At 39.4% G+C, this 27,491-nt stretch overlaps 1 protein-coding gene across 4 annotated transcripts in view; it reads right to left on the minus strand.

Annotated features, from left to right (window-relative positions):
• RBBP8 (RB binding protein 8, endonuclease) overlaps positions 1-27,491 on the minus strand; it is a 91,588-nt gene that overhangs the window by 10,000 nt on the left and 54,097 nt on the right. For all 4 annotated transcript variants that reach the window (XM_084780717.1, XM_084780715.1, XM_084780716.1 and 1 more), the window contains 9 exons: positions 24,534-24,709; positions 20,377-20,454; positions 16,958-17,055; positions 15,160-15,272; positions 13,218-14,106; positions 13,013-13,139; positions 9,217-9,305; positions 7,337-7,448; positions 2,501-2,641 (listed from right to left, as the gene is read on the minus strand). In XM_084780717.1, the coding sequence (XP_084636843.1) occupies positions 2,501-2,641; positions 7,337-7,448; positions 9,217-9,305; positions 13,013-13,139; positions 13,218-14,106; positions 15,160-15,272; positions 16,958-17,055; positions 20,377-20,454; positions 24,534-24,709 (1,823 nt within the window). The remainder of the gene's footprint in view (positions 1-2,500; positions 2,642-7,336; positions 7,449-9,216; positions 9,306-13,012; positions 13,140-13,217; positions 14,107-15,159; positions 15,273-16,957; positions 17,056-20,376; positions 20,455-24,533; positions 24,710-27,491) is intronic.

Below are 27,491 nucleotides of genomic sequence, written 5' to 3' on the forward strand. Positions count from 1 at the left end.
TTTCTAGGTAAGGGAGAATCTTTACAGACTTTTCCACATGGTAGGCAAGCCACTACTACCACAGCAAATAATTCCAGCTTTCATTAAGGTTTTAATTTTTATATTTCTGTGATTTATTCTGACATTGTTGAATTTGACTTTCATGGGCTTCTATTATTATCACAAAACAATGACAATATCTATAAATAATATATGATATTTAATTTTGATTGGTAATAAAAAATGAACTATGTAAAAACTGATTCTCCTATTTCTGATTTTAGCCACTGGGTAGATGGGCACTGCGCGGATAATGAAACCTAGAGAGTCAGGAGGACATGGACCCTCAGAATAGAAAAGCAAAAATCTACTGGGCAGCAGCGCATGCCTTTAGCTCCAGCCCCGGGGAGACAGAGGCTCACAGATCTTTGAGCTCAAGGCCAGCCTGGTCTACAGAGTAAGTTCTAGGACAGGCAGCTACACAGAGAAACCCTGTCTTCAGAACCAAAAACCAAACCAAAACCAAACAAACAAAAAAAGAAAAATAACAAAAAATTTGTAAGTGGATTGTATCAGGGTCTAGCTGGTCATAACGATACACGGAGGGTTCTAGTGCACTGCTCTGAGGAGACGAGTGCCATGAGTTCACAAATTGTCTTCCCTTGGTTTCCAGAACAACTATTTCCTTTCTACCTCATGTCCAGAGCACCATGTTAATTTCCTTTGCTGCTTCTGTTAATCTGTGCATGTTTTTGTCTCTCCTCCTGTATTTTTAAATTGTATTTATTCACTTAATGTGAATGTACATGTTTGTGGTGGCACGTGACTGTGGAGGTCAGAGAACAAATCCTGGGAGTTGGCCCCCTCCTTCCATAGCATGTCGATCACAGGACTGAAGTCAGCGGTCAGGAGTGGCCGCAGGGCCTCTCCCCACCGCCCCCACCGGCTCAACTCTGCTCGATTTATGCTGCTCTATGCCAGGTTAGAGCCTGAGTGCTTTTCTGCTCCTTCAACACCTTGGTGAGCGTCCTCAGTGCCATAGCCTACTTCCTGTTAACTCCTTGTCCTCAAATTATCTTCTTACTCTGGATTTCATTTCTTTTCTTTCTTTCTTTTCTTTTTTTCCTGTGACAGAGTTATTTTATAATAGTCCTGGCTTGTCTGGAACTCACAGCAATCTGCCTGCCTCTGCCTCCCCAGTGCTGGGATTAAAGGAATGCCCCACCACACCCAGGTTCTTACTCTGGATTTCTTGCTCAAACGCCACATACACTGACTGCTTACTAACAGAACCATTCAACTGTCTAGTAAATAAAAATTTATCAGAATGAGCCTTTGATATTGTTTCCCAAACCTACTTTTTTCTATGAAGAAAAATCAGTAAGCACTTTGGTATGGGAGTTGAGAAAATGAAAAGTTAAACCTTAAAATGTATGCTGTGGTTGAAAAAATAAGAAGTTACTTGGTAGCAAACATATGGAACTTAGCTCAGACATTTATAGTTTAAACTTCGGAGACACAAAAGTATTTAACAATTATCCACAAATACTGGGATTCATTACATGCTAAACCTAGAAATACACATTTGTACTAATTTTCAGTAATGACTATAAAAGCTGTGAGCAAATGTGCTATATGAGGGGGGCGGAAAGTCTTAAGAATATTCTGAGAAATGGAAGTTCTAGAAACCAAAAATGTAAAAAGTTAATGAGAAGAAATTTTGAGATAGACAGTGTTAAATGTAACATGAGATACTTAGCAAGACTTTTAACTTGCAATTATCTTCTTAGGAGTTCTAAGTGGACGGAGGACCCTTTCCTGTCACACTACTTATAAAATACTAAGTAAGTAGATAGACAGAGTACTCTACTGCCACACTTCCTGTAGGACACTAGCTAAGTAATTTTTTAATAACTGAAAACATTATTTAAGAAACATGTAATTTTTGAAATGTTTCTAATCAATCCTCTATTAATTAGCTTGATGACTCAGCGAACTCAGTGTAATAGAAAATGTACAATTAAAGAGAAAACAGATTTACTTGTTAGTGGTTGTTTTAAAATTGTGTACTGCAGTTTCTTTCTTAACCCAGCTAGCACCCAAATAATTGAAACCAAACGATTATACTTGTTTAACAAGCTTTCCAGCACAAGACTGAGCAGCATTAATCTAGTCTCAATCCTCTGAGATAACCGGACTTCCTCCCGGCACATATCCCTGAGATACTTGCACTTATGGCTTTCTCTGCTCCACCTGCTCTCTCCTCGTATCTCCTGCTGTGGCCGAATCACCACTTCCTCTGCCTCTCCTTTCCTCCCCTGGCTGGCAGGACATCCAGCCCTGTTCTCTCTCCTGCAAAGTTAAGCTGTTAAACTGCTTTACTGACACGACATATTGGGACAGCTGGGGAGCAAAGTTTAGACAGCAGACTTTCAAGAACAAGGACTGCAACTAGATCTAGGGGCACAGAAACCAGCTCTGAACCTTCACACGTGCACGGTAACGTTAGGCCTATACGTACTGCTTGGTTTCTTTGTGGAAGCAGACACTTCTTCCTCATCTGGTACCTGGGGAGAGCTATCTGCCAAACAGGATTCATACTCTTCATGTGTTGTCCGATCAAACATATCTTCCAAGCTGTCATTCATTTTTATGTCTCCATCTATACAAAAAAGCACAGGATTAGCAGTAAGTCAGCTTTGGCTTTCTAAACAGTCCAATGTGAACCACAGATTAATGGTAACCACCACAAAGTAATATAATACAATCCGTGAGAGCACTTATTTTAGAGAGGATTCTTACATGTGGGTTGTAGGCTGTAACTTCAAGAGTGTTTTTAGATAGATGGATATATGAAATGCTCATAGATACATGTGTGAAAAACGATTTAAGACCATCAGTTTTATGACACTTCTCAAAGACAGTGTTAAGTGGGAAAAAACTTTAGTACATGGAGTATTTAAGGATACTTAAAACAAAACACAACTATAATATAGACTTTAGGTCTAGTTGTAAAGAGTGTTTTATTGAATATGGAGTGAGTTAAGCGCATTCATGGACATGCTGAAAATATTATTCTAGAATACTACTTGTAAGCTGTAATGTTAAAAGAGTAGAAATCAGTGACTAAAACTGTGTGTGTGTGTGTGTGTGTGTGTGTGTGTGTGTGTGTGTGTGTGTGTATTTTTTCTCCCAAAGTATTTAGAGACTTTTAGGCCAACATTATTTCACTGTGGCTTAATTCTCACAAGGGTAAATGAGGTAGGAATGAACACCTAAGTCTTAGTTGTTAGTTACTGCTCATTTATAGACGTTTAATGGTGACTTCAAGTGCTGTCCTACGATGACAAAGCTAGTTTTTGTTACTGAAGACTTTGCCCTTCTATCAACTCATATATAATTCACAAAGTTCAAAAGAATTCTTATCAAGGAAACTGAGAACTAGAAAATACATCACATGATGAAAAATGCTAAATATAAACAAGTGTATAAATACCAAACATTACACTTACTTCCTTATTTTTCTAACAAAACAGCAATAAAAATCACTGTTAGCATTTGGTAATTAAAAATGGAGAGAAACAATGAATTCACACTCTACTGCATCAAAGTGCTGAATTCATTTCACAGATTTAACTACATGACCCATTATACAGTCAATTTAAAAAGTACCAATTTAGGAAAACCAGACACAGATTCAGTGCCTATTACAGTGACCACAGAGCTCAGGTGCTGACTTACTGTTTGGCTGTACACTTTCTGTTATTTCTATCACAGCACCTGGTAGGGCTAATGTAGTAGGGATACAAAGATATTAGCAGCAGTTGAGAATTTTACTGGTGTACCTCGTTTCTGCATTAAGGAGGCTTACTTTAATGAGGCCAATACGGCTTCAACAGATACAGTGTATCACACATTGTTCTAGCAGGGTGATGTGACAGCACCTGCGTGGCCACACAATTTGCTATTCACTACTAAGGAGCAACGACTTAAGAAAGGGACTCCTAAGTTTTCTCACCACATTTAGAGCACTAAGTGAGTATTTGATTCAAAGTTAGACATGTAAGACATGTAAGACTAGGTGCTTCAGGGATTAGAGAGATGGCTCAGTGGTTAAGACCAAGGCTTGTTTCCCAGCACCCACATGGTAGTTCAAACCATTTCTAACTCTCCTTTCAGGGGATCTAACACCATATCCTTCTCTCCATAGGCACCAAGCACGCACGCACACACACATACACATACACACACACACTCAGATAAAACACACATAAAAATAAAATAAACCTAATTTTTAAAAAACCTGCACATTTCTATTTTCTTAGCTTAAGGAGGTAGACTGTAGACAATTACGCAGATTGACCACACAGATGGAATGCCCTCACAGTTTCTAACAGAAGATCATTGAGCAATCCCTTTGATTTCGGTACTTTATCTTCATGAGTGGGCCCTTATTCTTCTATATAATATACTTGTTTGCTGACACTTCATGCTGTGTGCCTCTTCAGGTAGAGATGCTTGATTAATGCCCACCAGGCCTAGTTGCCTCCTTGTCTTTTAGAAAACTTTTAGCAAAGAGTTAACAAATTTTTCTTACTACAAAAAAGGTAGATGCCTCTGATTTGATTAAGTCCTCTTCCTGGTAAAGGCAGAATATGGCAGATTAACTCATAATCTACACTTCCTTTTCTTAGTAGTAATTTATAAATCTATGCCAATATGTTTCTACAGATTCCCTCTTCTTATCAAACTACTTCAGAAAATAATTAATTCTAAAAAGGCTCTTAAGATTCACCTGTACTATATAATAAAAGTTGTCTACACCAGAGTTAAGCAAACATTTTTCTAAAAAAAAAAGTTAGACAGGAAATAGTTTAGTTCATGGGGCCATAAAGTCTCTATCAATTAACCAACTGTGCCTTTGTAGAGAGCAGTCACAGGTAATGCATACAACAATCAAACAAAGCCATGCTACAATAAGACTGTTTACAAACTGACTACTGGGTAGACCTTGCTGACCCCTGAAAACAAAGTGAATTGATGAAATAAAATTGTTACGGCTAAAGGATTTTTTTTCTGAAATAACCAAGAACATAACATTAACAGAGCTAGAGTTGGGCATGGTGATCAAGCTTGTAATGTCAGAATTCAGGAGGGTGAGACAGAAAGACTGCAAGTTCAAGACCAGCCTGAGCTATGTAACAAGACCCCTGTCGCAAAGACTAAAAACCAAACCACTCCTAACATTACCAAAAAGGGAAAAAAACAAACACACCAATTAAAAAATAAGTGGAGAATGAAAACTGGTACAATTAGACAATGGAATATTATTCAGCTATTTTAAAAAATTAAAATTATGGAGCCAGGCTTGGTGGTGTACACCTTTAATCCCAGCACTTGGGAGGCGGAGGCAGAGGCAGAACTCTGAGTTCAAGGCCAGCCTGGTCTACAGACTGAGTTCTAGGATAGCCAGGGCTGTTACACAGAGAAACCCTGTCTCAAAAAACAAACAAACAAACAAAAAACCAAAACTTAAATTATGAAATGTGCAGGTAAATGGATGGAGCTAGAAAATCATCTTTTCGCGCAGTGGTGCCAACCCTCCTAACGCTGAAACCCTTTAATGCAGCTCCTCGTGCTGTGCTGAGTCTACTTCATAGCTGTAATGTTGCTACTGTTATAATTCATAATGCAAATATCTGGTATGTAGGATTATCAGAAATGCGACCTCATAGGGGTTGTGACACACAGGTTGAGAACCACTGCTCTAGGATAAGGTAGTTCAGACCCTCCCCCTCCCCCCCACCGACAAATATTTTATTTTTTCTTTTGTGTAGATGTTAGCACTTGCCTTCAATATGCATGCTACATCCATATAACCAGAGGTCAGGTACAAAGTAAGGGATTATTGGCAAGGCCAGGATCTTCCAGGGAAAGGGAAATATGTTGTTATGGAAAGACAGAGCTGGGGGCACACAAGGGGAACTGGAGTGAGGGGACTAAGTGGGGAGGAGAGTGGAATGTGAGAACAGTGTGGGCCATTTGGAAACTTGTTACTGTAAAGGCTTTTAAAATATATACGAATAAAATCTAAATGGAGTCACCAAATAGCAGGGGAGACAATACCCAAGCAGACACGTATACCACCAAGTGAACCCCAGTACCAAGAATGGAGCATGTTCAGGTGAGCTGTCAGGCAGAGTGCCATGGAACCCGACATCTCAGGCTGCCGGCCAGGCTGCAGGTGGCTCTCCACAGGCTGATGGAAGGCCTTATTGCTGAACGCGGATAAGGAAACCACTCTTGTACCTCATGGGACATGAAGACATCAAGCTGGTACCGAAGCACACAGCTACAGATCCTGTGACCTACAGTGCTGACCTGTCTTCAAGATATGCTGTCCTAAACACTGGAGGTGGAACCAGCCATGAGAGAGAAGCCATGCCTGACACTGCTCGGATGCCCAAGAGACTGGATACCATGGACCTGGGGAAAAACTAAACACTATTGTTTTGTTAAAGGAAAGAATAATAGATGATGCTTTACTGCATTTTGCTCCACTCATGTCAGTGCCTTGCTGACTCACCATCACGTCAGTTTCTTCTTGCAGGAAATGGGAACTAATATACCGACCAACAATGTGCAGAGTGGAGGCTTTGGAGCACTCAGCCCTACACGAGATGTCTTCACCAAACACCTCCCCCCCAGGGATCAGGGAGCTGTGTGAAGAGGAGGTGAGAGAGTGCAGAAGCCAGAGGCAAAGAGACTCCAAGGAGACGTTGTCTTTCAGACACTAAGGGGCAGATGCACACATGAACCTGCAGAGACGGTGGCAGCACTGAAAGGACGAGTGGACAAAGGCTCCCACATCGAATCAAGAAGCCATCTGCAATTGACAATCACTAGCAAAGGAAAAATTGGTTTTCTTTAACAGAGTTTCATGGGGTATATTAACCACATTTCAGGGTAGGCCTCATGCCCAGCGATAGTCAGCCAACATAAACAGAACTCAATGGTATTTTTGTAGACTTTTTTGTCTCATATAACTTTGGGCAATTTTTGTCTTACTGGTTTTTTGCTTGTATATTTTGGTTTCTGTTTTTGTGGTTTCTTTCCTTTTTTTTTTTAAGAGAAAAAAAAAATAGAAGGTTTGGAGTAGGGTGGGTGGGGAAGATCTTGGAGGAGTTGGGGGAGAGGAAAAGGGTGGTTAGAATATATGTATGAAAAAAAAAATCTTTAGGAAAAAAAAAGCCCCAAAATCTAGTTTACAAAGTTACTGCACGTATCACTATAATGATATAACTAAACATTTCATTCTACATTTCATTAAAGTAACCAAAATCAAAACAAATCTTACTTGGGCTTTTTTCTTTTTGCTCCTGTTTCTTCATTTTTAAAAGCACGGTTTCACTGACCAACGTACAGTCCATGTCCACTGTTTCTCCTCCTAATCGTGAGTGACTGCTATCCTAAATATATTAAAAACCCAAAAGTTTAGCAATTATTCCTTCATAATCTTATATCATCTTTTGAACACAGAAAGAATTTAAAACACTCATTAAAATCTTACTATTTTATTTATTTTTATAAAATATTTTATTTTTATTTTATATTTAAACAGGGTTTCTCTCCCTGGATGTCCTGGAATCTGTAGACCAGACTGGCCTTGAATTCAGAGATCTGCTTGCCTCCTAAGTGCTGGGATTGAAGGTGTGAGCCATCACTGCCCAGCAAATATTATAGTTTTACATCATTAAGTTGTATTTACCTTTATATCTCAGAAACAAAGATTTAGGTTTTCTTGCCTGTAGAACATTTTACCCTCAATACATAAACACTTCATGTCAATCTGAGGAAAAGGAGAACTGTGGCCAAGGAAATGGAGACTTATTTACCACTAAAGTCCTTTGTGCTTTACCTACCTTCTCCAATCTGCGTTGCAGGAAAAACTTTAATACACATGAAAAGCAAGTTTAATAATAAAATGTGATTTCTTTTATAGACAGATGTTACTTTAATAAATTAGATAATTTCCTAATGTGTCATCATGTAGGAGAATTTCAGTAACTATATGGAGCCTGAACACAAAGCAAAAACACATTACCAGTTCAAATGAAAAACAAACAACAAACCCCTAAAACACAGCTGGGTGTAGTGATACACATCTTTAATTCCAGCCCTCAGGAGGCAGAGGCAGGCCAGTCTCTGAGTTCAAGGCCAGCCTGCTGGAATACATCTGAGTTCCAGGACATACAGAGCTACATAGTGAGACCTTGTCTCAAACACAAACACACAAACACACACACACACACACACACACACACACACACACCAAATTATATGTTTAAAAGTCAACTGCAAAAAAACCAATGTCTTAACATTTTTCTTCTTCCTTTTTCTTTCTTTCTTTCTTTTTTTTTTTTAAAGGCTAGTCAAGAAGGCTGGAGAGATGGCTTGTTAGTCTAAAGTACTGGGTGCTTTTGCCGAGGACCAGGCTCAATTCCCATCACTCATATGGTGACTCTCAACCATTTGTAACTCCAATTCCAGGGAATCTGACACTATGTTCTGACCTTTTGCGGTATCATCAGGCAAAACTAATACATATAATAAATAAAAATCTAAAAAAAAAAAATTAAGGCTAATCAAGACATATGATGGAACTGTTAGCATGGTGGGACACACCTACAGTTCCAGCACTTGTGGGGCTGATACAGGAGGAGGGTCAGTTTGAGGCCAGTCTGGGCTGTACAGTGAGATCCTATCTAAAACTAAGGGCATATGATGGATGACTTATGATAAAGGTAAAATCACTTGGAATATGTAACTATAATTTTTATCATTTAAAAATACTAATGTTTTACATCACAGGCCTTCAAAACATCAGAAAGTATTATTAACCTTTCAAAATTAGCATTGCTTAGCAGGAAGGGGAGGGAGCACATGCCAGTGTTAAGGAGTTGCTATGCTGGGCTGACAGGGTGCCTCAGCGGGTAAGTGCACCTGTCGACAAGCCTGACAACCTGGGTTTGGCTCCCTAGGACTTCGAGAGGAGGAGAGGAACAAATCCTGAGGGCTGTGCTCTGACATCTACATGTATGAAATAACATGCACATGGTGTGCACTAATGTGTACACGCACACATACACAATAAATGACATAGAAAGTATTTCAAGGGGACTGATAATTCACTACAGTAAGGAACACGCAGGCCTTACTTCTACTTCCCAAACCTACCTTTGTGTCTATTACAGTGACATCCATCTTATACTGAGAAAGGTCTGCTCCTGGGTCTACACTCCACTGGATATTCTCAAAGGATGCATCTTGAAAACAGGGGCGGGGGAAGAAGCACAAGTTAGAAACCCATTTTAATTTTAAAATGTTACAGGACCCACAGAATAGAAAATGTTCTGTAAATCACTTAGGATATATAAAGAATACCACAGCACATACTAAAAATAAATATCCTGAGCCAGGCGTGGTAGCACACCCTTCAATCCCAGCACTCGGGAGGCAGAGGCAGGCAGATTTCTCTGAGTTCGAGGCCAATTTGGTCTACAAAGTGAATCTAGGACAGCCAACGCTACAAAAAACAAACAAACAAAAACAAACAAACAAACAAAAAACCAAACTCTGTCTCAAAACACCAATAAACAAAATATCCCCAGGAGCTGAAGAAATGGCTTGACCATTAAAAGCACTAACTTTTCTTGCAGACGGCTTAGGTTTGGTTCCTAGCATCTATATGGTGGCTCTTAACTGTCTATCCTTCTAGGTTCAGAAGATCTGATTCCCTTCTGACCTCTGCAGGCACAAGGAATACACATGATGCAAATATGCATACAGGCAAAATACACATAAAAATTTTAAATCTTAAAAAATAAAATAAATAAATATCCCAATTCAGAGTGAGCAAAGATTCTTACCGGAGAGTTCAAATGGCCAATAATCATTACGAAAAAAGTGCTCATTATGACTATCAGAAAAATGCAAGACAAAAATGAGATTGTCCATGCCCACTAAACTTGAAACTTTCACACAACCACAGTGTTAATGAGAAATGGCATAGCTGCTTTGGGAAATAGGTAGATACTTATAAGGTCAAACTAAGAGCTAATATGTGGTTCAGCAATTTTAGTCCCAGGTAAATTGTGGGTGAGGGCGGGGCAGAGAGAAAACATCCATTTCAGGAAAATCTGTATGCAAATGCTCATAGCAGTATTATTCTTAAAGGTAACAATGACAGCAAACTTGTATTAACTGATGAAAATATGATGGCATATAATAAATTTTACTCAGCAATAAATAGGGATGGAATATTGATATACACTACAATATGATTAGGAACTGAAAACACGATGCCAGTGCTGGAGAGATAGCTCAGAGGGCAAAGGCGCTTGCCAGGCGAGCATGGTGACCTGAGTGTGCACCTGGGGACCTGTGTGAAAGCACAGAGAAAACGCACAAAGCTGTGCCCTGGCCTACACATATTGTGCCACTACACAACCACAGAAACACATCACACGTGCAATAGTAACAGAAAAATAAAGATAAAAGAAATCACTGTTAAAAAAAAAAAAAGTCACTGTGCCAAGGGAAAGAAGTCAGATTTCACAGTTAATAGGTCTATTCATATAAAACTTCTACAACATCTCAATCTACAGTGATAACTAGAATTGGGAAGGAAGAAAACGTACAGCAGACGACAAGCTGAGACTGCAGAGAGAGCAGTACAACTCGGTAAGTACACCCAAACCACGGGGCTGCACACAGGGGACATTTTCATGGTCGGTGATCTGTATTTCAATAAAGTAACTGTTTGAAAGTTAAAACTGTTTGGATTTTAATGTAGTATTATATGTAAATAACACACGACAACTACAAAACTGTAGTTTAAGACTTTGAAGAAAAATGTTACTAATTGCAAATAGGCTGCAAAGGTAACAGGTATAGTATGATCCCTAAGGAACAGTGAGGAAAACAAGTCAAACAGAGAGATAAGAAACTAAGAACAGTGGGGAAAACAACAACAAAGACACCACCCCAAACTGAACATTCTCACTTAGCGACTGAAACCTGTGCAGGAGGAACAACTAAATGATGTGCTTCAGGCAAAAAGGGAAATAAATCAATAATGAAAGCACAGCTTAACCTCCCAATGATTTAAAAAAGAAAAATACTGCAAACAGAGCTTAGATTGGGGCAATTTGTTTTTTAACAACACATTTAGGGGCTGGGGAGACCTCATAAGATAATGTGTTTGCTGAGCAAGCATGAGGCCCTAAACATAAGACCAGGCACGGGACAGACAGATCCCTGGGGCTTGTTGGCAGCCAGCCTACAGAAAGCTTCAGACCAATGAGATCACCTAAAAAGAAGGTGGACAGACACCTGCACAAATGTGCACACACACATGTACATACATGTACACGGGCTTGTTGCACACACTCACATGTACAAGATTTAAACAAGAAGTTAAAAACCTATTAATTTGTATAAGCTTACTGACAAAACATTCAATGCAAAGAAAAAAAGTTTTGAATAATGAATTACTTTTTAAACATTCTGTATAGTTTAGGTCTGTGGATTGAGCTTAGTGGTAGGCTGCTTCCCTAGGCCCTGGGTTCAATCCCTAGTACTGCCTCCCTCTAAAGCACTAAAAAACAAAAACCAATCAAACAAAAAACCAACTGAACAGTTAAAATACGTTTTAAAAAGTTTTTCCAGGACTGGACAGACAGCTCAGTAGATAAGAGCACTGTTTGCTCTTCCAGAGGTCCAGAGTTCAATTCCCAGCAACCACATGGAGGCTCACAGCCATGCACCCAGGCACCTGATGCCCTCTTCTGGCAGGCAGTGCACATGCAGATCTAGCACTGCATGCCTAAGATAACATGACAATAGATTGCTTTAGCATAACTCAAAATACCTTACCCTCTAGGTTTAGACTGCTGTTGTCCTGGGGTTTTGATCAGTACCAGCAAAACCTTTCCACTTGACATGCCATAATTGGGGGTGGGGTGGGGTGCACAAGCGTGCGTGTGTGCATTTATGTCAGCCCAAGGGCTCCTGTGAGGCTATGTGCATGCAGGTGTCCATCAGTATCAGTGCCTGGCTGAGACAGAATTACATGCCTGGTTCTGTGTGAGGAGAAAGGTGTATAAAGCATCATAAAACAGCCCTCATTTTGTCTTAAATAAGACTAATGTTAATTATTCTCAGAACTGGACCTTTTCCTTCAAAATTAAAGCTATTCCTTTTCTTTTGGATTTAATGAAGTCTTGCTGGCTGAAGCCAGTTGACATGTGAGAGATGCAAGACGTGCAGCCTGATCTAAAACCAAATCCTAAACCCTTTTAAAAACAATAAAACATATTTTACATGGAAAAAAAAAAACTTTTGGAAAGGAAGTAAGAAATAACTATATGGGCTCGAGAAATGGCTCAGAGGTTAAGCACACTGACTGTTGTTCTGGAGGTCCTGAGTTCAATTCCCAGCAACTACAAGGTGGCTCATAACCATCTATAATGTGATCTAATGCCCTCTTCTGACATGCAGGTATACATGCAGGCAGTGCACTGTATACATAATAATAAATAAGTCTTTAAGAAAAAAAAAGAAAGAACTATATAGATAAATATACAAAACCAATACGCGCCAGGTAGTGGTGGCGCACGCCTTTAATCCCAGCACTCAGGAGGCAAGAGACAGGTGGATCACTGTGACTTCGAAGCCAGCCTGGTCTACAAAACAGCCAAGGCTACACAGAGAAACCCTGTCTCGAAAAATCAAAAATAAATAAATAAATAAATAAATAAAATAAAAAACAAAAACAAAAACCATCTAGAAATATGTATTAAAATATTTAAAATAATTTTTGAAAAAGAATAAGAGCAGAAAAATCCAAGGTAAAATAAAACCAGTAAGAAAAATGCTACAAGCACAGACATATGCAGGAATAAATAAGATCCTCCCCCTGACTTTCTGTCTGAAGACTAAATGTTGCCCAGTTTAACAGAGGAGCACACACCTTGATTGTCCGGCAGAGACTTGGCTTTAATAACTCTACAGGGATTTAACTGAAGAACTGATGCAAGCTCACATCCTCCATGGACTGATCTGCTTTTTACTTTTGTTGGCACAAAAGAACCAGGGCCCTAAACAGAAATAATTATTAGCCCCTAGATGAAATCATAAACAATATTAATCAAAATCTCTGAGCATTTAACACAAACCTTCACATCACCAAAAAGATTCTCTGTCTCCAAACTTTGCTGTGAACACAGAGGGGTTTTGAAGACAGGGTTTTCTTCTTTTATCTGTAATGGTGTTTTATGGTCTGGAGAGACTTTACTAGAGGACTGGAGTACACACTGCTGTACACAATATGTCTCTGAAGAGTCTTTGGTTGATGTGCAGGCCCCACTCACAGCTTTATGGCCCGAGGAAGAGCCCTTTGGAGTAGGCTTCAAAGCATCATACATGGTGGCTTGCTTAAGTCTGTGTTTAGAAGCTTCATTCCCATGGATCTTCTCGTGACGCTGAGTAGCTGCGAAGCGATCTGACAGGTCCAGAGGCTTATCCATCACATGGCCTCCATTCATGGAGAACTGACTCTCCAGCGGGAAAGGGAGAGCATTCTCCTTATCCAGACAAGGCTGGGGGCAGCTTACTGCATGCTCACCCTCTTCCTCAGTCCTCTTCCTTTTGGATGCTTTGCCTCCAAGTGACTTTAAAGGCACCAAATATTTATCAGTGGTAACATCTTTAAGATGATCAGCACCATCCTGCTCATCTACAGAGTCACTTACGTTTTTATTTGTAAGTATCTGCTTATTAGGAAAGGACTGGCTAATGACCTTGTTTACTTCAGACCCAAGACCATGTTGTGCGAAAAGGGAATTATCCTCAGATTTTGATCTAACTTTCTCTGATCTAGAAACAGAATTGTTGCTAAAGGGACCTGTCTTCAGAAGGTTTTTTTTCCCAATGTCTAAAAGAGAAGGGGAGAAACTTGTATTCAAACCCAAATGGGTTTTCACAGCAGAGGTAGCTCCAAACACAGGGGATGACCCCCGAGCAGTAAATTCTTGGGGAGGTGTCTTTGAAGCAGAGTTTGAAAATCTAAAGAAAGAATATATAGTAATTTTTAAAAACTGTAAAAACGGTATTAAAAAATATACAGAACAGTAAGGCATTATCTACTAATTAGACACAGATGATTAACACAAATGTTGGTTTCTTCCCACTTGGTAGAGTAGAAGATGAAGATGAAAATAAAGTCCACTGAGGACTCAAAAGTCTTTTGCTTTTACTAAATCTTATGAGCAATTCCAATGGAAAAAATTTAAATCATAGAACTAAATTCAGAGCTCAGTAAATGCTCTCAATAACTATACTATCTTAAACAAGATAAGGGTAATAAAACTCACTTGACACATTATTATCATAATATAAAGTAAATGTAAGAAACATATCTAGGGGCTGGAGAGATGGTTCAGTGGTTAAGAGCACTGCCTGCTTTTCCAAAGGACCCTGGTTCAATTCCCAGTACCCACATGGCAGCTCACAACTGTCTGTAACTCCAAGATCTGACACCCTTACACCAACACATGCATATAAATGAAAAATAAAAACAAAAAAAGAAACATACCTAAAAAAACCAAGCAAGCAAAATGCTTTATCACCATAAGTAGTTAGTAAATACTATGAAATTAGAGAAAAACAAAACAAAAACAAAAACTGAGATAGAAAGGTGGCTTCGTGGTTAAAAGGACTAACAATTCTTGCAGAGGATCCAGATTGAGTTCCAGCACCCACATGCGGGCTCACAACTGTCTGTAACTCCAGTTCCGGGGGATCTGACATGCTCTTCTGACCCCTGGGAATACATGGTGCACATTCATACACACAGGCTCACACACAAAACATAACATAAAATGCATCATCCACACATTTAGTCTTTGGAGATACAAAGAAATGACTGTGTCTTTAATGGGATAAAGCAAGACTGAGAGCGCTTAATGCTACTTGATGCAGGAACAGGATCTAGAAATAATACCTGCAGCCACTTTGGGGGAGTGCAGCATTACTGAAATTCAGCCTTGTAGGGTTAATGGAGCTACATTTAAAAAACAAACAAACAAACAAACAAAAAAGCTATATGTTCAAAATTACCTTAAACTATCTTCACTACTTCTTACAGATTCCCCAGCAGGCTGTTTTTTGTGATCTTCTTTGAGACAGTGGTAGAGCTCATCTCCAAGAGGGCTTGTAGGACCTTGGGGTTCCTTCAATAGTAAAGTAAGCTTAAAGTTGATAAATGTGACAATCCAAACAAATCTCAAAAATAAATAAAGTAAAAGGAACCAGAATGAAGAGCTATGTAATTAGAAGAGAAGGGAACTGTATAATATTGTGAATGTATAAATATCTCTGTACTCTAGATTTTAAAATGACCAACTTTGTTATCTAAATTTTATTGTAATAAAAATATGAAGAGAAAAACCTCAATACTTTATAAGTATAATTTATTTATTTTTAATACTTTATATAAGTATAATTTAATACTTTATAAAATACTTCAACACCAATATACATTAAAATGAAAGGTGAATTCCCTCCTATAGAGGGAATTCTCAAGATTTAATGTGCATACAAGTCAACTGGGAATCATTAAAACACAAGTTCAGTAGATCTGAGGTTCCGTGTCTATAACCCACAAAGATGCTGTTGACACATGAATAAGATTGTAAGAAAACCTCCTCCTACAATACATTTCATATCTGAACTTGCTACATCTATGGCTAGTAAGGAAGTAGAAACTATTAAACACACTTAAATGTTCAGAAGCTAATAAAAATTATCCACTATCACTTTAGGGTTAATTTTAAGAGTAAAAATTGAAAGGTAATGAAAAATTAACTCAATTTTAGAATTTCAGCAGAGAGAGGATTTTCTATAAGCACATACATATTTACTGGCAAAAGCAAAGGAGGGCTATTTTAAATCTGTCATTTGTTTTTGTACTAGCGGTCAAATTCAGGGCCTGGTATACATTACACAAGTGCTGTGCCTCTGAGCCAATTTAAATCCCCACTCGTTAAAGTTGTATCGAAACAGAACTTGACCTAGCATTTGTGAAGCCTTAAAACCTAAAATGTTGGGCTGGAGAAACAGGTTAGTGATGCAGAGGACTGGGATTCAATTCCCAGCACTCATCTCCAGTTTCTGCGAGATCTGATGACCTCTTCTAGCCTCTATGGACATGTGTGTACACACACACACACACACACACACACACACACACACACACACACACACACCCCAACATATAGGCATATACATAAATAGATAAAAGTAAATAAATCTAAAAATAAGAACCCCAAATACCAAGAATTTAAGATTGGGGAATTCCAATGTTTTATGTTATAAGAGTAAGGGGGAAAAAGTAAATTAGACATAGGATAGTATTAAAATAATTAAAACAAAATTGTAGGGTCAGTCTCTGACTTAACCTCTAAGGATTATGTTTAAGTGAATTGGTAGTTCTTAAAATTCAGGTCATTTTTCAAATCAAATGAAAATGTAATGGCTGTCAGACAGACCCAATAAACTCTGAACTCACTCTAAAGCATGTTTTCCTAGAATGACTATGGGGAGGAAGCATGAAAGAAGAGGCATGAAAGCAGCTGACAAAAGTCCTTCCATTCCTATGCTAACAACCTGTTGCTGTGACTGCACTGAAAGATGTGGAAATGGGCCTTCCTAGTTCTGTTCTAGGCCTTTTCCCATGATGGCTGGATAAAAGCGTTTTCCTTCTGCTCAACCCCATGGTCCTCTGCCCTGCCTCGTTACCGTATCCTACCAGCCTGTGCCATCATAACTGGCTCCTGCTTAACTCTTTAAGAATAGATCCAAGAAGACTATCAATTATTAATAATTCATATAATCATGAAACTAAGTGATTACTTACAGATTCTTCTGGAACATTAAGTCCAAGTGTTTCAGCAACAACACCATCCAAATTATAAGATGACTGATCAATGGGGTAACTGCTTGTTCCACATATTTCTAAAGAAGAAAAAAACACTCATTACACACTTTTAGAGAGTAGATATATATTTAAAAACCCCACAAAGATTAGGAGAAGAATCAAGATTATACATATCACAGAGATTAGTTAAAAAAAAAATCAAGGTACCACTTTGAAGAGGACAGTGGACAAATTTTAAACTGTTCAAAAGGTCCAAAATATTTTCAATAAATAGCAATAGGACGGATACTTTAGCATCCAAATTGTTAAACGTTTTTATTCATCCAAGTTTTCTACTGTTCTTTAATGAACTGAGTATAACATTTACGTTATACGTCTTCTTCCCAAGAGCCTAGTCACTATACTGAAAGGTTAAAAACAGAACTATTTTCTAGGGGGGAAAAAGAATTTGTAGAAGAATGAAAACAACAACAACACACACAATAAAGGTTTAATTACAGCAGAATCCTAAACCTGCTTTGGGAAATCAAGACAAACTACATAAATTAATGCCTAACATGATCCTTTAAGAAAAGGGAAGTGTTGTTTTAAAGAAGAAAATCACTCTGTAGACCAGGACGGCCTTGAACTGCCTCCCTAGTGCTGAGACTGCTCAGGAGCCAGATGCCAGGGTGGAAATCTGCTAGCTCAGAGTCACAGAAAGCACCCAGCTGACCTTTCTACTCAGCTCACGTAGGGAAGGAAAAACCCAAAAGTTGAAAACCTAAAAGCTTGCTAGCTAGCTCAGCTGACAGCCCAGGAGGAAAAGCTAAAAGCCAAAGCGCTAAAGAGCTCCTTCTTCTTCATGCTGTCATAAGTACCCCTCTCTCAGAGTCCCTCCTACCTACTTACTCCCTGTCAGCTGGTTTCCTGCTCTCGACCTAGGGTTAACTTTATTAAATCCCATGCACAGAAAGCTCTTGGGAAACCCTGTCTTGAAAAACCAAGACAAACACAAGGCAAACAAAAACCCACCAAGCAAACAGAAAGCTCTTGGATTAAAGTGTGTGCTAGGGCCCAGCCACAACAAACAATAAGGAGGTTTTTACAGTTCACAATCTCAGAGTTCACAATGGGATCAAATATCCTGCAATAGGGAAGTCTGGCCATTTAAATGAGATCAGGGGTGGAAGTAGGATTTCAGGTATCTTTAAAAGGATACAGATATATGGAGCAAAAGTGCTTTTCAGAGAACTATATTTAATAGCTAGAAACTGAATTGTGAAAGATGAGAGTAGAAGGACAAGAGGCCAAGCCTATGAACTGGGGGTCAGATTATGCTTAAGAATTTAGAAGAGTTAAGAACTTCTCTTGTGAACAAGAAAAAGATCCAAGCTGGGCATAGTGGCGCATGCTTTTAATCCCAGCACTTGGGAGGCAGAGGCAGGTGGATCACTGTGAGTTTGAGGCCAGCCTGGTCTACAAAGTGAGTCCAGGACAGCCAAGGCTGCACAGAGAAACCCTGTCTCAAAAAAAAAAAAAAAAAAAAAAAAAAAAAAAAAAAAAAAAGAAAAAGATCCAATATTTTTGAAAGGCCAGATGTAAATACTTAGATAAAAAGGTAATTCTGACTATAACAGAAAGAATAGGGGAGATAAGAAAAATCACTGCTTAACACAGTGGCAGACCTGCCCAGGCCTTGGCACCTGAAGTTGTCTCTTCCACGTACACGTGCTCAGTAACCTCATGGTTTAGGTACTACGTTAACAACTTCCACCTGCATGTCAGTTCGCTAACCTTCTCCTCTAAATATGAACTCATATATACATTCCTACTCCAAATCTTAAATTAACTTCCTTATCTGAACATCTATTTTAAATTTCAAACAATATTTTCAGAGCCAAACTCCTGAATTTAAAGCTTCTTCACACCATGCCAACTGGCCTGCCTCTCCCAGTCCCTTTTATCTGTCAAGACGCAACTGTACTATTCCTTCTGCCCACAATCCCTTTCCCTTCATGCACGCTGCTCTAGCCACAGACTGCTGTAGCGATCCTCACAGACTAAGAACTGTGCTTTGTCTAGGGTGCTGTTCCTGGATGTCACCCGTTCCGTTAGCTCATGTGTCACGTTAGGAAGTCTCTCTGCTGTCCTGTCACCATGCATGGTCTTCAGAGTACTTGCCTCTACCTGACATAAATTTGTTTTCTTTCTCCCATAACCAGACTGAACGTTCTAAAAGGGCAAAGGCTTTCTTTGTTCAATGTCTGACACAGCAGACCCTTAAATATTTGTTGAATGAAGGAACAAATCACAATAAAGTCTTTTAAGGACTCTGCTGGACAAAGTTGAAGTCTGACTGGCACTTGGGCTATGAAGGTGGACTCCCTTTTCTCATGTGGGGTAACCCCAGGTCTTGTAAGGACTGTCACATAGCCCTCAAGGAAGATTATAGACCTGACCCTTTCCTGATAAGGAGCTTGCTCAGCCAGCTCAGGGAATTCCTGAGGCACCCAACCTTACGGAGATCCTAGCCTCCAGCAAGTGACCCTTAACTGTTCCTGTAAGTCATCGCCTCACTGTCTTCCTGATAGGACCATGAGTTACTGCGTGTAAATGAGGTTCTGCACATGTACATGTAGATTAAGTGTCCTAGCACCCTTAGCCCTAGTGAATCAGACACATTCGCCCTCAAAACCCCTCCTCACCGCCCAAGGTTTATCAATAAAGCCTGGCTGCCGAGCGCCATTCTTCCACCATGACCAGCCGAGACTCCATTTATTCCAGGGTGGTACGGCCTTTGCAGCCACTGGGGCTGCTCCACCGCCACTACAGGCTCAGCGCTGAGCCCTGGTGACGCACTGCCAGGCCTGCGGCTCCCCCAGGCCTGCCTGTCTGCCAGTTTCAGATATCCAACTGCTTCCTCTGCTGTGCTTAGCCCAGCAGCGCAAACAAGGAGCTGTGACACTTTTGGTATCATCACCAGCTTGGGGGCTATGAGTCTCCACTGCCTTTTGAGACCTGCAGTCTCATTTTAAAAGAGCTAAACTATCACACCCAGGGGACATCCACTTTCCACCTCCCACGGTCTGGGCACTCTGACCTGCCCCTGAGCAGGAAGTGGATCCTTGGGACCTTTAATCTCAAGGCCCCTCTGTTCTTGTCTGGAAGCAAGCTGCGCCTGGACCAGCCCACTGGGCTCAGAACCAGGCCACCCAGCCAGATGCTGAATGACAGTCTTTCTTACTTAAGTCACTAGCATTTTACATTAGATTAGATATTAACATAAACTAATTCTGGCATACCATCACTTTCTCATATTAAACATACCTTTAGAATACTGGCTCACTCTGAGTGGTGGTCATTTTCGCCTACCAACACCCACACTTTTAAACTTACAGCCTCAATGTCTTACTTACTAGATACTGGTGAGTGACTCTGATCACATGTGTCAGCTACCAGAATTTCATGTTCCTCAGAGTTATGTGGTGCAGGAGCTGAAAAGAGGTTACATAATAAGTAATGATAAAAGATGCTATCAAGTTATTCTGACAAGTCAATATAAATTAGCCTAATAACCATTATTTTATGGACACAATTCTCACAATTCTTTAGTTTCTCAGTGGAAGAGAGCAGACTAGAACAGGTTAGCTTCTTATGAACTCAGTTACCTAGGTAGTGACCACTCGGTCACTTTTCTTCTCTGGGACAAAGCACTAAGTTTACTGAAAATGTTACTGGTTCATGTTTCTCTAAAATCTATCTTGAAAGGAAATTCTGGAATGTGCTTTATTGGAGATATCTCTACTGCTTAAATACACAGTTCAGAGACAGCCAAAAGATAAGGTAAAGGAATAGAGTTGTACTTAATTATAACTTGAAAATTAAAAAGTGCTAAAAACTTTTTAGACAAGTATATATGGTAAAGAGAGTAACACTAGTTAAGTTACTGAATCATTTTTTCTTTACTTTTTAATTAAAAAATTGAATAAGATTAAAACCAAGTTTTAAAGTATGTTTGTTTTCTACAATTAGGAAATAAGCCAGAAGCCTTTATGGATACAAATAATTACTAATAAAATCCCAGCAGTTCTTTTCTGGATATTCATATGGATGGATTTAATCATGATTTAATTTATATACATAGCTATCTATCTGCAACTTAAAGATCAATAAATGTTCATTTAAGACCTAGGATCTTATACTTTAATTTAGCTCCATTTAGATGAAGGCTTTAAAAACATTTTTTTCTGTTCTCCACTAGATGGTGATAAAATACACAAAATGAGGAAACCTGCCAAGCTTCACATTTTCAAATAAAGATGTGATTAGTTTCTTTTTTATTTTAATCTTTATTAAAATTTTTTAAACACTATATTTTGATCATATTCTTTCTCCTCCCAAATCCTCCCTACCATTTCAACTTCATATTTTCTCAAAAACAAAACCAGGAAAATTACTTTTAAAATGCCAAATCAAACAGACTAAAAAAAGAAAGCCTCCTTACATACCAAAAAAAGATATGTGTGCATACCCATGCGTGTGCCCACGGTCACACACAGACTTCTGGGCATAAGGCCTGCCTGGAGTGTAGCTGATAAATCCTGTGACACCTTCCTAGCAGGTATCAACTGCAAATAGCTTCTTCTTCTTCTTCTTTTTTTTAAGGATTTATTTATTTATTTATTCTTTATATGTTGCTCTGCCTGCATGCATGGCAACACACCAGAAGAGGGCGCCAGATCTCATTACAGGTGGCTGTGAGCCACTATGTGGTTGCTAGGACCTCTGGAAGAGCAGATGGTGCTCTTAACCTCTGAGCCATCTCTCCAGCCCATAGCTTCTTAATTAGGGGCGAACCTTTGTGTCCACTTTCCACTCTCAGCGCTGGGCTCAGATTTTGCTTGGTTAAAACCTCTGCAGGTTTGTCTTACTTCAACTGTCATAGTCTGAGTTCATGTGTATCAGTCCTGTTGTGTCTGTAAGAAGCGCTTTCTTGGAGCCATCTACCACCTGACCCTTGCCACCTTTCCTCCTCCTCTTTAGCTCATATCCCGAGCCTCCATGGGACGGACTGGCTTGATAAAGGCATCCATGTGGGGCTGAGGGCCTCAACGTCTTCATTCTCTATATGTAGTTCAGTTGTACAGCTCTTTGTTAATTATCCCCTACTCCAAGACACTCTCTGAAGAGAACTGAACAATGCTCTGCTCTATGGGTACAGCAATATGTCATCAGGACTAATTTTACTGCTCTGTTCCTTTAGCAGGATAACAGTAGTGGGCTTTCCCCAGGCCCATAGCCTGTGTAGTTACAGGCTCTTGGCCATGTTAGTAGCCTCAGGTGGTGGCTTCATCACATGAGGTGGGCCTGGAGTCCAACTAAGAAGTGGTTGGTTATTTCCGTAACACTGTGCCACTACCGCAGCAGTCTATTTTGTGGGTGTGTGTCTTTTGTACGTCACAGGGCTTGTAGATGGGTGAAATTATCTAATTACTTCTCTCCTCTGTTAGTGTGCAAAACTTTCCAGAACCACGAATGCTAGTCACTAGGGGCGAAGCTTCTGGTTGAGCACTATCTCAGTTTCTTCACATTCAGTGATAAAGCAAGCTTGTATCGTCAGCAGCTATGGAGGGGAACCAATATCCTTGTGAACCCTCTGTGACTTTTGTGAGGTGCTAGTCTAGGGGACCCCTTTGGCCAATAAATCAACTAGATGTCACCCATTCCTAGCACTGGAAGCTTAACTTAGAGGCATCGTCTCTCTCATTATAAAGTGACTCCTCGTAGTTTCCTTTAACATATTTATGTATTTTAGAAAACTTCTGCAGTAGTAGATTTCCATACGGTCTTTTAGACAGCCTTTACTGTTAGTTTTATTTCCTCCCTTACCTTGCACTCTCACCACCCTCCCCCACTTCATTCTCCTCTTCTAGATTCCCTTCGTCGCTTTTTAACTATTATACTTTTGCTTTCGGTGTAAGTGTTATAAGAATTATTTACATTTCCAAAGAATAAAGATCTAATTAATTTTTAATATTTGTTTTAGTACGCACAGTGGTGCACACCTGTAATCCCAGCACCCAGGGAGCAGAGGCAGGTGGATCTCTGTGAATTTGAGGCCAGGCTGGTCTATAAAGCAAGTCCAGAACAGCCAAGGCTATACAGAGAAACTCTGTCTTGAAAAACAAATAAACAAAAAGAATATTTATTTTACGTGTTATTTTATGTGTATGCGTGTATTGCCTGCATATACCTATTTATACGGCGTGCCCACAATGTGAGAATCAGATCCCTGGAAAGGGACGTGTGGGTGGATGTGAACCACCATAAGGGTGCTGGAACTGAACCCAGACCCTATGCAAGAACAAGTGCTCTCAGCCACTAAGCCATCTCTCAAGGATCCTAGATTTGCACTTTATGAATATGGGTGCTTGCCTGTCTGTACTGTACTGGCTGTGTACTATGTGCCTGGTATCTATGGAGACCAGGAAACGGCATTGCATTTCACAGAACTGGAGTTAAAGACAGTTGCATGATGCCCTGTTTGGTGGGAACTGAATCCTGGGTTCTTTGAAAGAGCAGCCAGTGCTCTGAACTGCCAAGCCATTTCTCCAGCTACATAGATCTACTTATTTTTTTAAGAGCTAATTTAGCAAACCTTCTTTTTGCAAATGTTTCAAATATTTTGGGTTAAGAATTGGTCTTTGCCCTTTAAACACCAATAAAAAAAAAATAAACACAATATCATGTCACATATACTACAAGTACAAGACCATCTAAAACAGTAGTTTTTGAAGCAGTTAGCCAAAAGAATAAACTGCAACAGGTTCCACAAGCCAGGCATGGTGGAGCATGCGCTGCAGAGGCAGGTGATCTGAGTTTGAGGCCAGCTTGGTCTACAAAGCAAGGTCCAGGACAAAGAACCCTGTCTTGAGAAACGCAAAGCAAAACAAAACAAACAAAAGGGATACATTAAGCAGGGCACAGTGGCACACACCTTCAATTCCTGCAGCAGAGGTAAGAGGATTTTTACGAGTTCAAAGCTAGCCTGGTCTACATAGTAAGTTCCAGGATAGTGCCAAGGATACAGAGAGACTGTCTCAAAAAGAAAAGAAATGAGTCCATAAAGTATATATATTAAAAAATGCACATAGGGGTTGGAGAGATGGGTCAACCGTTAAGAGCAGTTGCTGCTTTTGCACAGTTCTTGGGCTTGGTTACCAGCATCCATGGGGCAGGAAGCTCACAACTTCCTATGATTCTAGCTCCAGGGGACTCAACACTCTATTCTGTGTGCTCCAAGCACATACATATATCCATAGGCATGTATGCATAAAATTATACACACAAATTCAGATGAACTACTGTTCATGTCTGTATATAATGCCAACAACAGCAACCGCAGCAACAACAACAAAACCTTATTAGTCATTTTACTAATGGATCTTAAATTCAGGCACAGTGACACCCTTACTTATCTGAACAATGTCCCTCTTCCTTCACCAAGCTGGGCTACATACACATAAGTGAATACTTTACAGAACCAATAACTAAACACAACTGTGGCCCTTACCATTTGTACACACAGAGTGCTCCAGTTTAGTGTGTGTTTGCTCTATGTATCGAACATGGAGATTCTCCTTTCTTCGTAGCCGGTTAACGCCAGAAAATGAAAAGGATGTTATTGGTGAGTCTGGGATAACGTTTTCCTCACATTCAAGCTCAGCTACTTGATCCTGCTGGTCATTTCTAAAGCAAAACGACAAAGAAGAGATGCCTACTGTAAGTATGTGTGAACGCCTCTCCTTGGTAATGTGTAACTATGGTAGAACATAAACACAAAGTCGTAGGAGCTGTTACCCTTCGCATCTGTGTTACCAGCTCGGGGACTAGAAGTGAGCAAACCAGTCAGAGCAAAGCACGGATATTAATAGAATTCTTAACCCAAACTACTGGAAATGTTTGGGATGGAAATGGAATGTACATACTGCAGCAAAAGTAAAATTAAAGGTATTTCAAATGGCAAAGAATCCACACAGCTTGAGGAAAGGCATACGAAAGTGTCGTATGCACCATAGGAAAGGTATATGAAACCTGTGTTGTGTAGGAGTAAGCTGGAATTACAAACGCCTCGAGTGAATGTGTCCGTAAGTGAAGAGAAAAAGAATTAAGGTTTCAGAGCAAAAAAGGAATATGTTAATTTAACAAGAGTGTACAAGCCTGACAAGCCTCTAGGAAGAGAGGAGGGAAGCTAATCAGACAGTGGCTGTAAAGGAGCAGGCAAGATCCTACGGTTTGAACTGTAATATTCATGATGGAAAGGAAATGACCAACGTTAAACAACGTAGTAGTAGAATCAGCATGATTCAGCAAATGACACACAGGATGATAATGCTGATGTGCTAACTGCCAACGTTGCTGTGTGTTCACATCTCCAGGAAGCGTCCAAAGTGCTGTATATAGGACTTTATGTATATAAAGTCCCACAACTTAGTTTCCTTCTGGTTCCTTTGTTCTATTCATCTTATCTACTGTAAAAATGCTTTTAACCAAGTGTGTAACTCGTGATGTTACTGACTGCCAATTACAATGCACGATCTAAAAGGACCTTTGACTTACTGAGAAATCTCAAGCGTCTAAAAGAGCAAGTACGTAAGAGGTACTGCACAAAGACTTAATAAGTAAATGAATGTGATATTCAGGTTTCACTAAAAGAAAGAAATTTGGGCTGGTCTCAGCAACTCTTCTTGCCTAACTTGATTCAAGACCAATGACACCGATCAAAAACTTGGATACAACTGTGTTACTTACTGGCCTATGGCAAACCATTGTTGATCTTATTCACTAATTTTTTTATAAGGCCAAAATAGTTACATATATTTTCAATATATTAAAAAATAATTTCTCATATGATTTCAAACAACTACATAAGGATTTTATAAACTATGCCCAGCAGAGATTGATAGAGGGCGGGCCAGACGATTCAGTAAGTAAAGGTGCTTATGTAAACATGGCAAACTGTTTTGATCCGGGGAACACATGTGAAGATGAAAGAAATGACTGCACAAAGCTGTCTCCTGACCTCCACAGGTGTACCATGTCACACATACTCATAGACACGCATCATGGACAGAAGGACACACACGCACACACACACTAAATTTTTAAAAATAAAAATCAATCCAAGGAAAAATGTTTCCTAATATTTAAACTTTAACTTCCTGAATTATCAATATTATTTATAATTCTATAACATATGATAAAGGACAACCTTACAGCTAATATCTAGTTAAATTGAGTTAATGACTGTATATATATACACACACGCACATATGTATGTATATATCATATTTTTATACTGTGGAAAGATTAAATTAAGCTAATTAATAAATTCGCTTGGTAAACATATTTTATAAAGTAAAACATTGAAAACCTACGTTTCTACCAAACTTTAAATATATAGTGTTGTTGTTTTAGTCACCATTCTGTGCAATATATTTAACATGTAATTTTTAATAACTTAATAGTGCTCCTATTCTATAAATCAACCTGAAACATAAATGGCTCACAAGAAGAAAATTATTCCCTGGCAGGGTTTATTTATAAGAGGTTGGAAATTGCACAAGAGAAAAAAAAAAATCACCCAAACAAACACAAACCAGTCCTATCTAGCAGTGCCTGGCTAAGTACACAACTATAAATTTTATCTTCTTTGGTCAGGGACCAGGGGGAAGCATAATTTCTGTTTTACCCAATTTATTTATTTTGTTATTTTTTTTTATTATTATTATTTTTGTTTTTATTGGTTTTCTGAGACAGGGTTTCTCTGTGTAGCCTTGGCTGTCCTGGACTCACTTTGTAGACCAGGCTGGCATCAAACTCAGAGATCCACCTGCCTCTGCCTCTGCCTCTGCCTCCCAAGTGCTGGGATTACAAGTGTGTGCCACTGTCCAGCTTCTCAATTTAATTTTTTAAGACATTAGGTTCCATCCTGATTTTCTGAGAAAATGCCCCACAGGCTTCTGTACAGACCAATTTGGCGAGACACTTTCTCAACTATGGTTTTTTCCTCCCAGATGACTCTAGCCTATATTACAAGTAGGAACTAAGAAGTAAGCCCTATTTCTACTCTCAATTTTGTCAGACCACTGTAGAAAATAAAATCTTACATTTTTGAGATGGTGTTGCATGGTGGAGAGGGCATTGGTTTTTAATTCAGAGGCACAGTTTGACAGATGCTCATACTATGTCCTAGTGATGAATCCTAGGGAGGTCATTTGCCTTAGTGAGCTTTGGTTCTCTCATCTGTACAGTATGGACAATAAACTACTCTGCAAGTTAGAAATAATACAGAACAGAAGACCAGGGGAAAAGAATGCAGAAGATAGAAGGTATTTTTATTTCTACAGAGAGGGAAAGAAAACAACAAACAAACAAACAAACAAAACAAAAATAGAAGAGGGAAGTTGCCAAAGAACCCTGCAAGAGGAAGTACTTATTATGAAACGTCTAGAACACTGGAAAAAGGTGA

Source organism: Acomys minous (genome assembly GCF_964271855.1).
Source record: "Acomys minous genome assembly, chromosome: 4".
Taxonomy (NCBI): Eukaryota; Metazoa; Chordata; class Mammalia; order Rodentia; family Muridae; genus Acomys; species Acomys minous.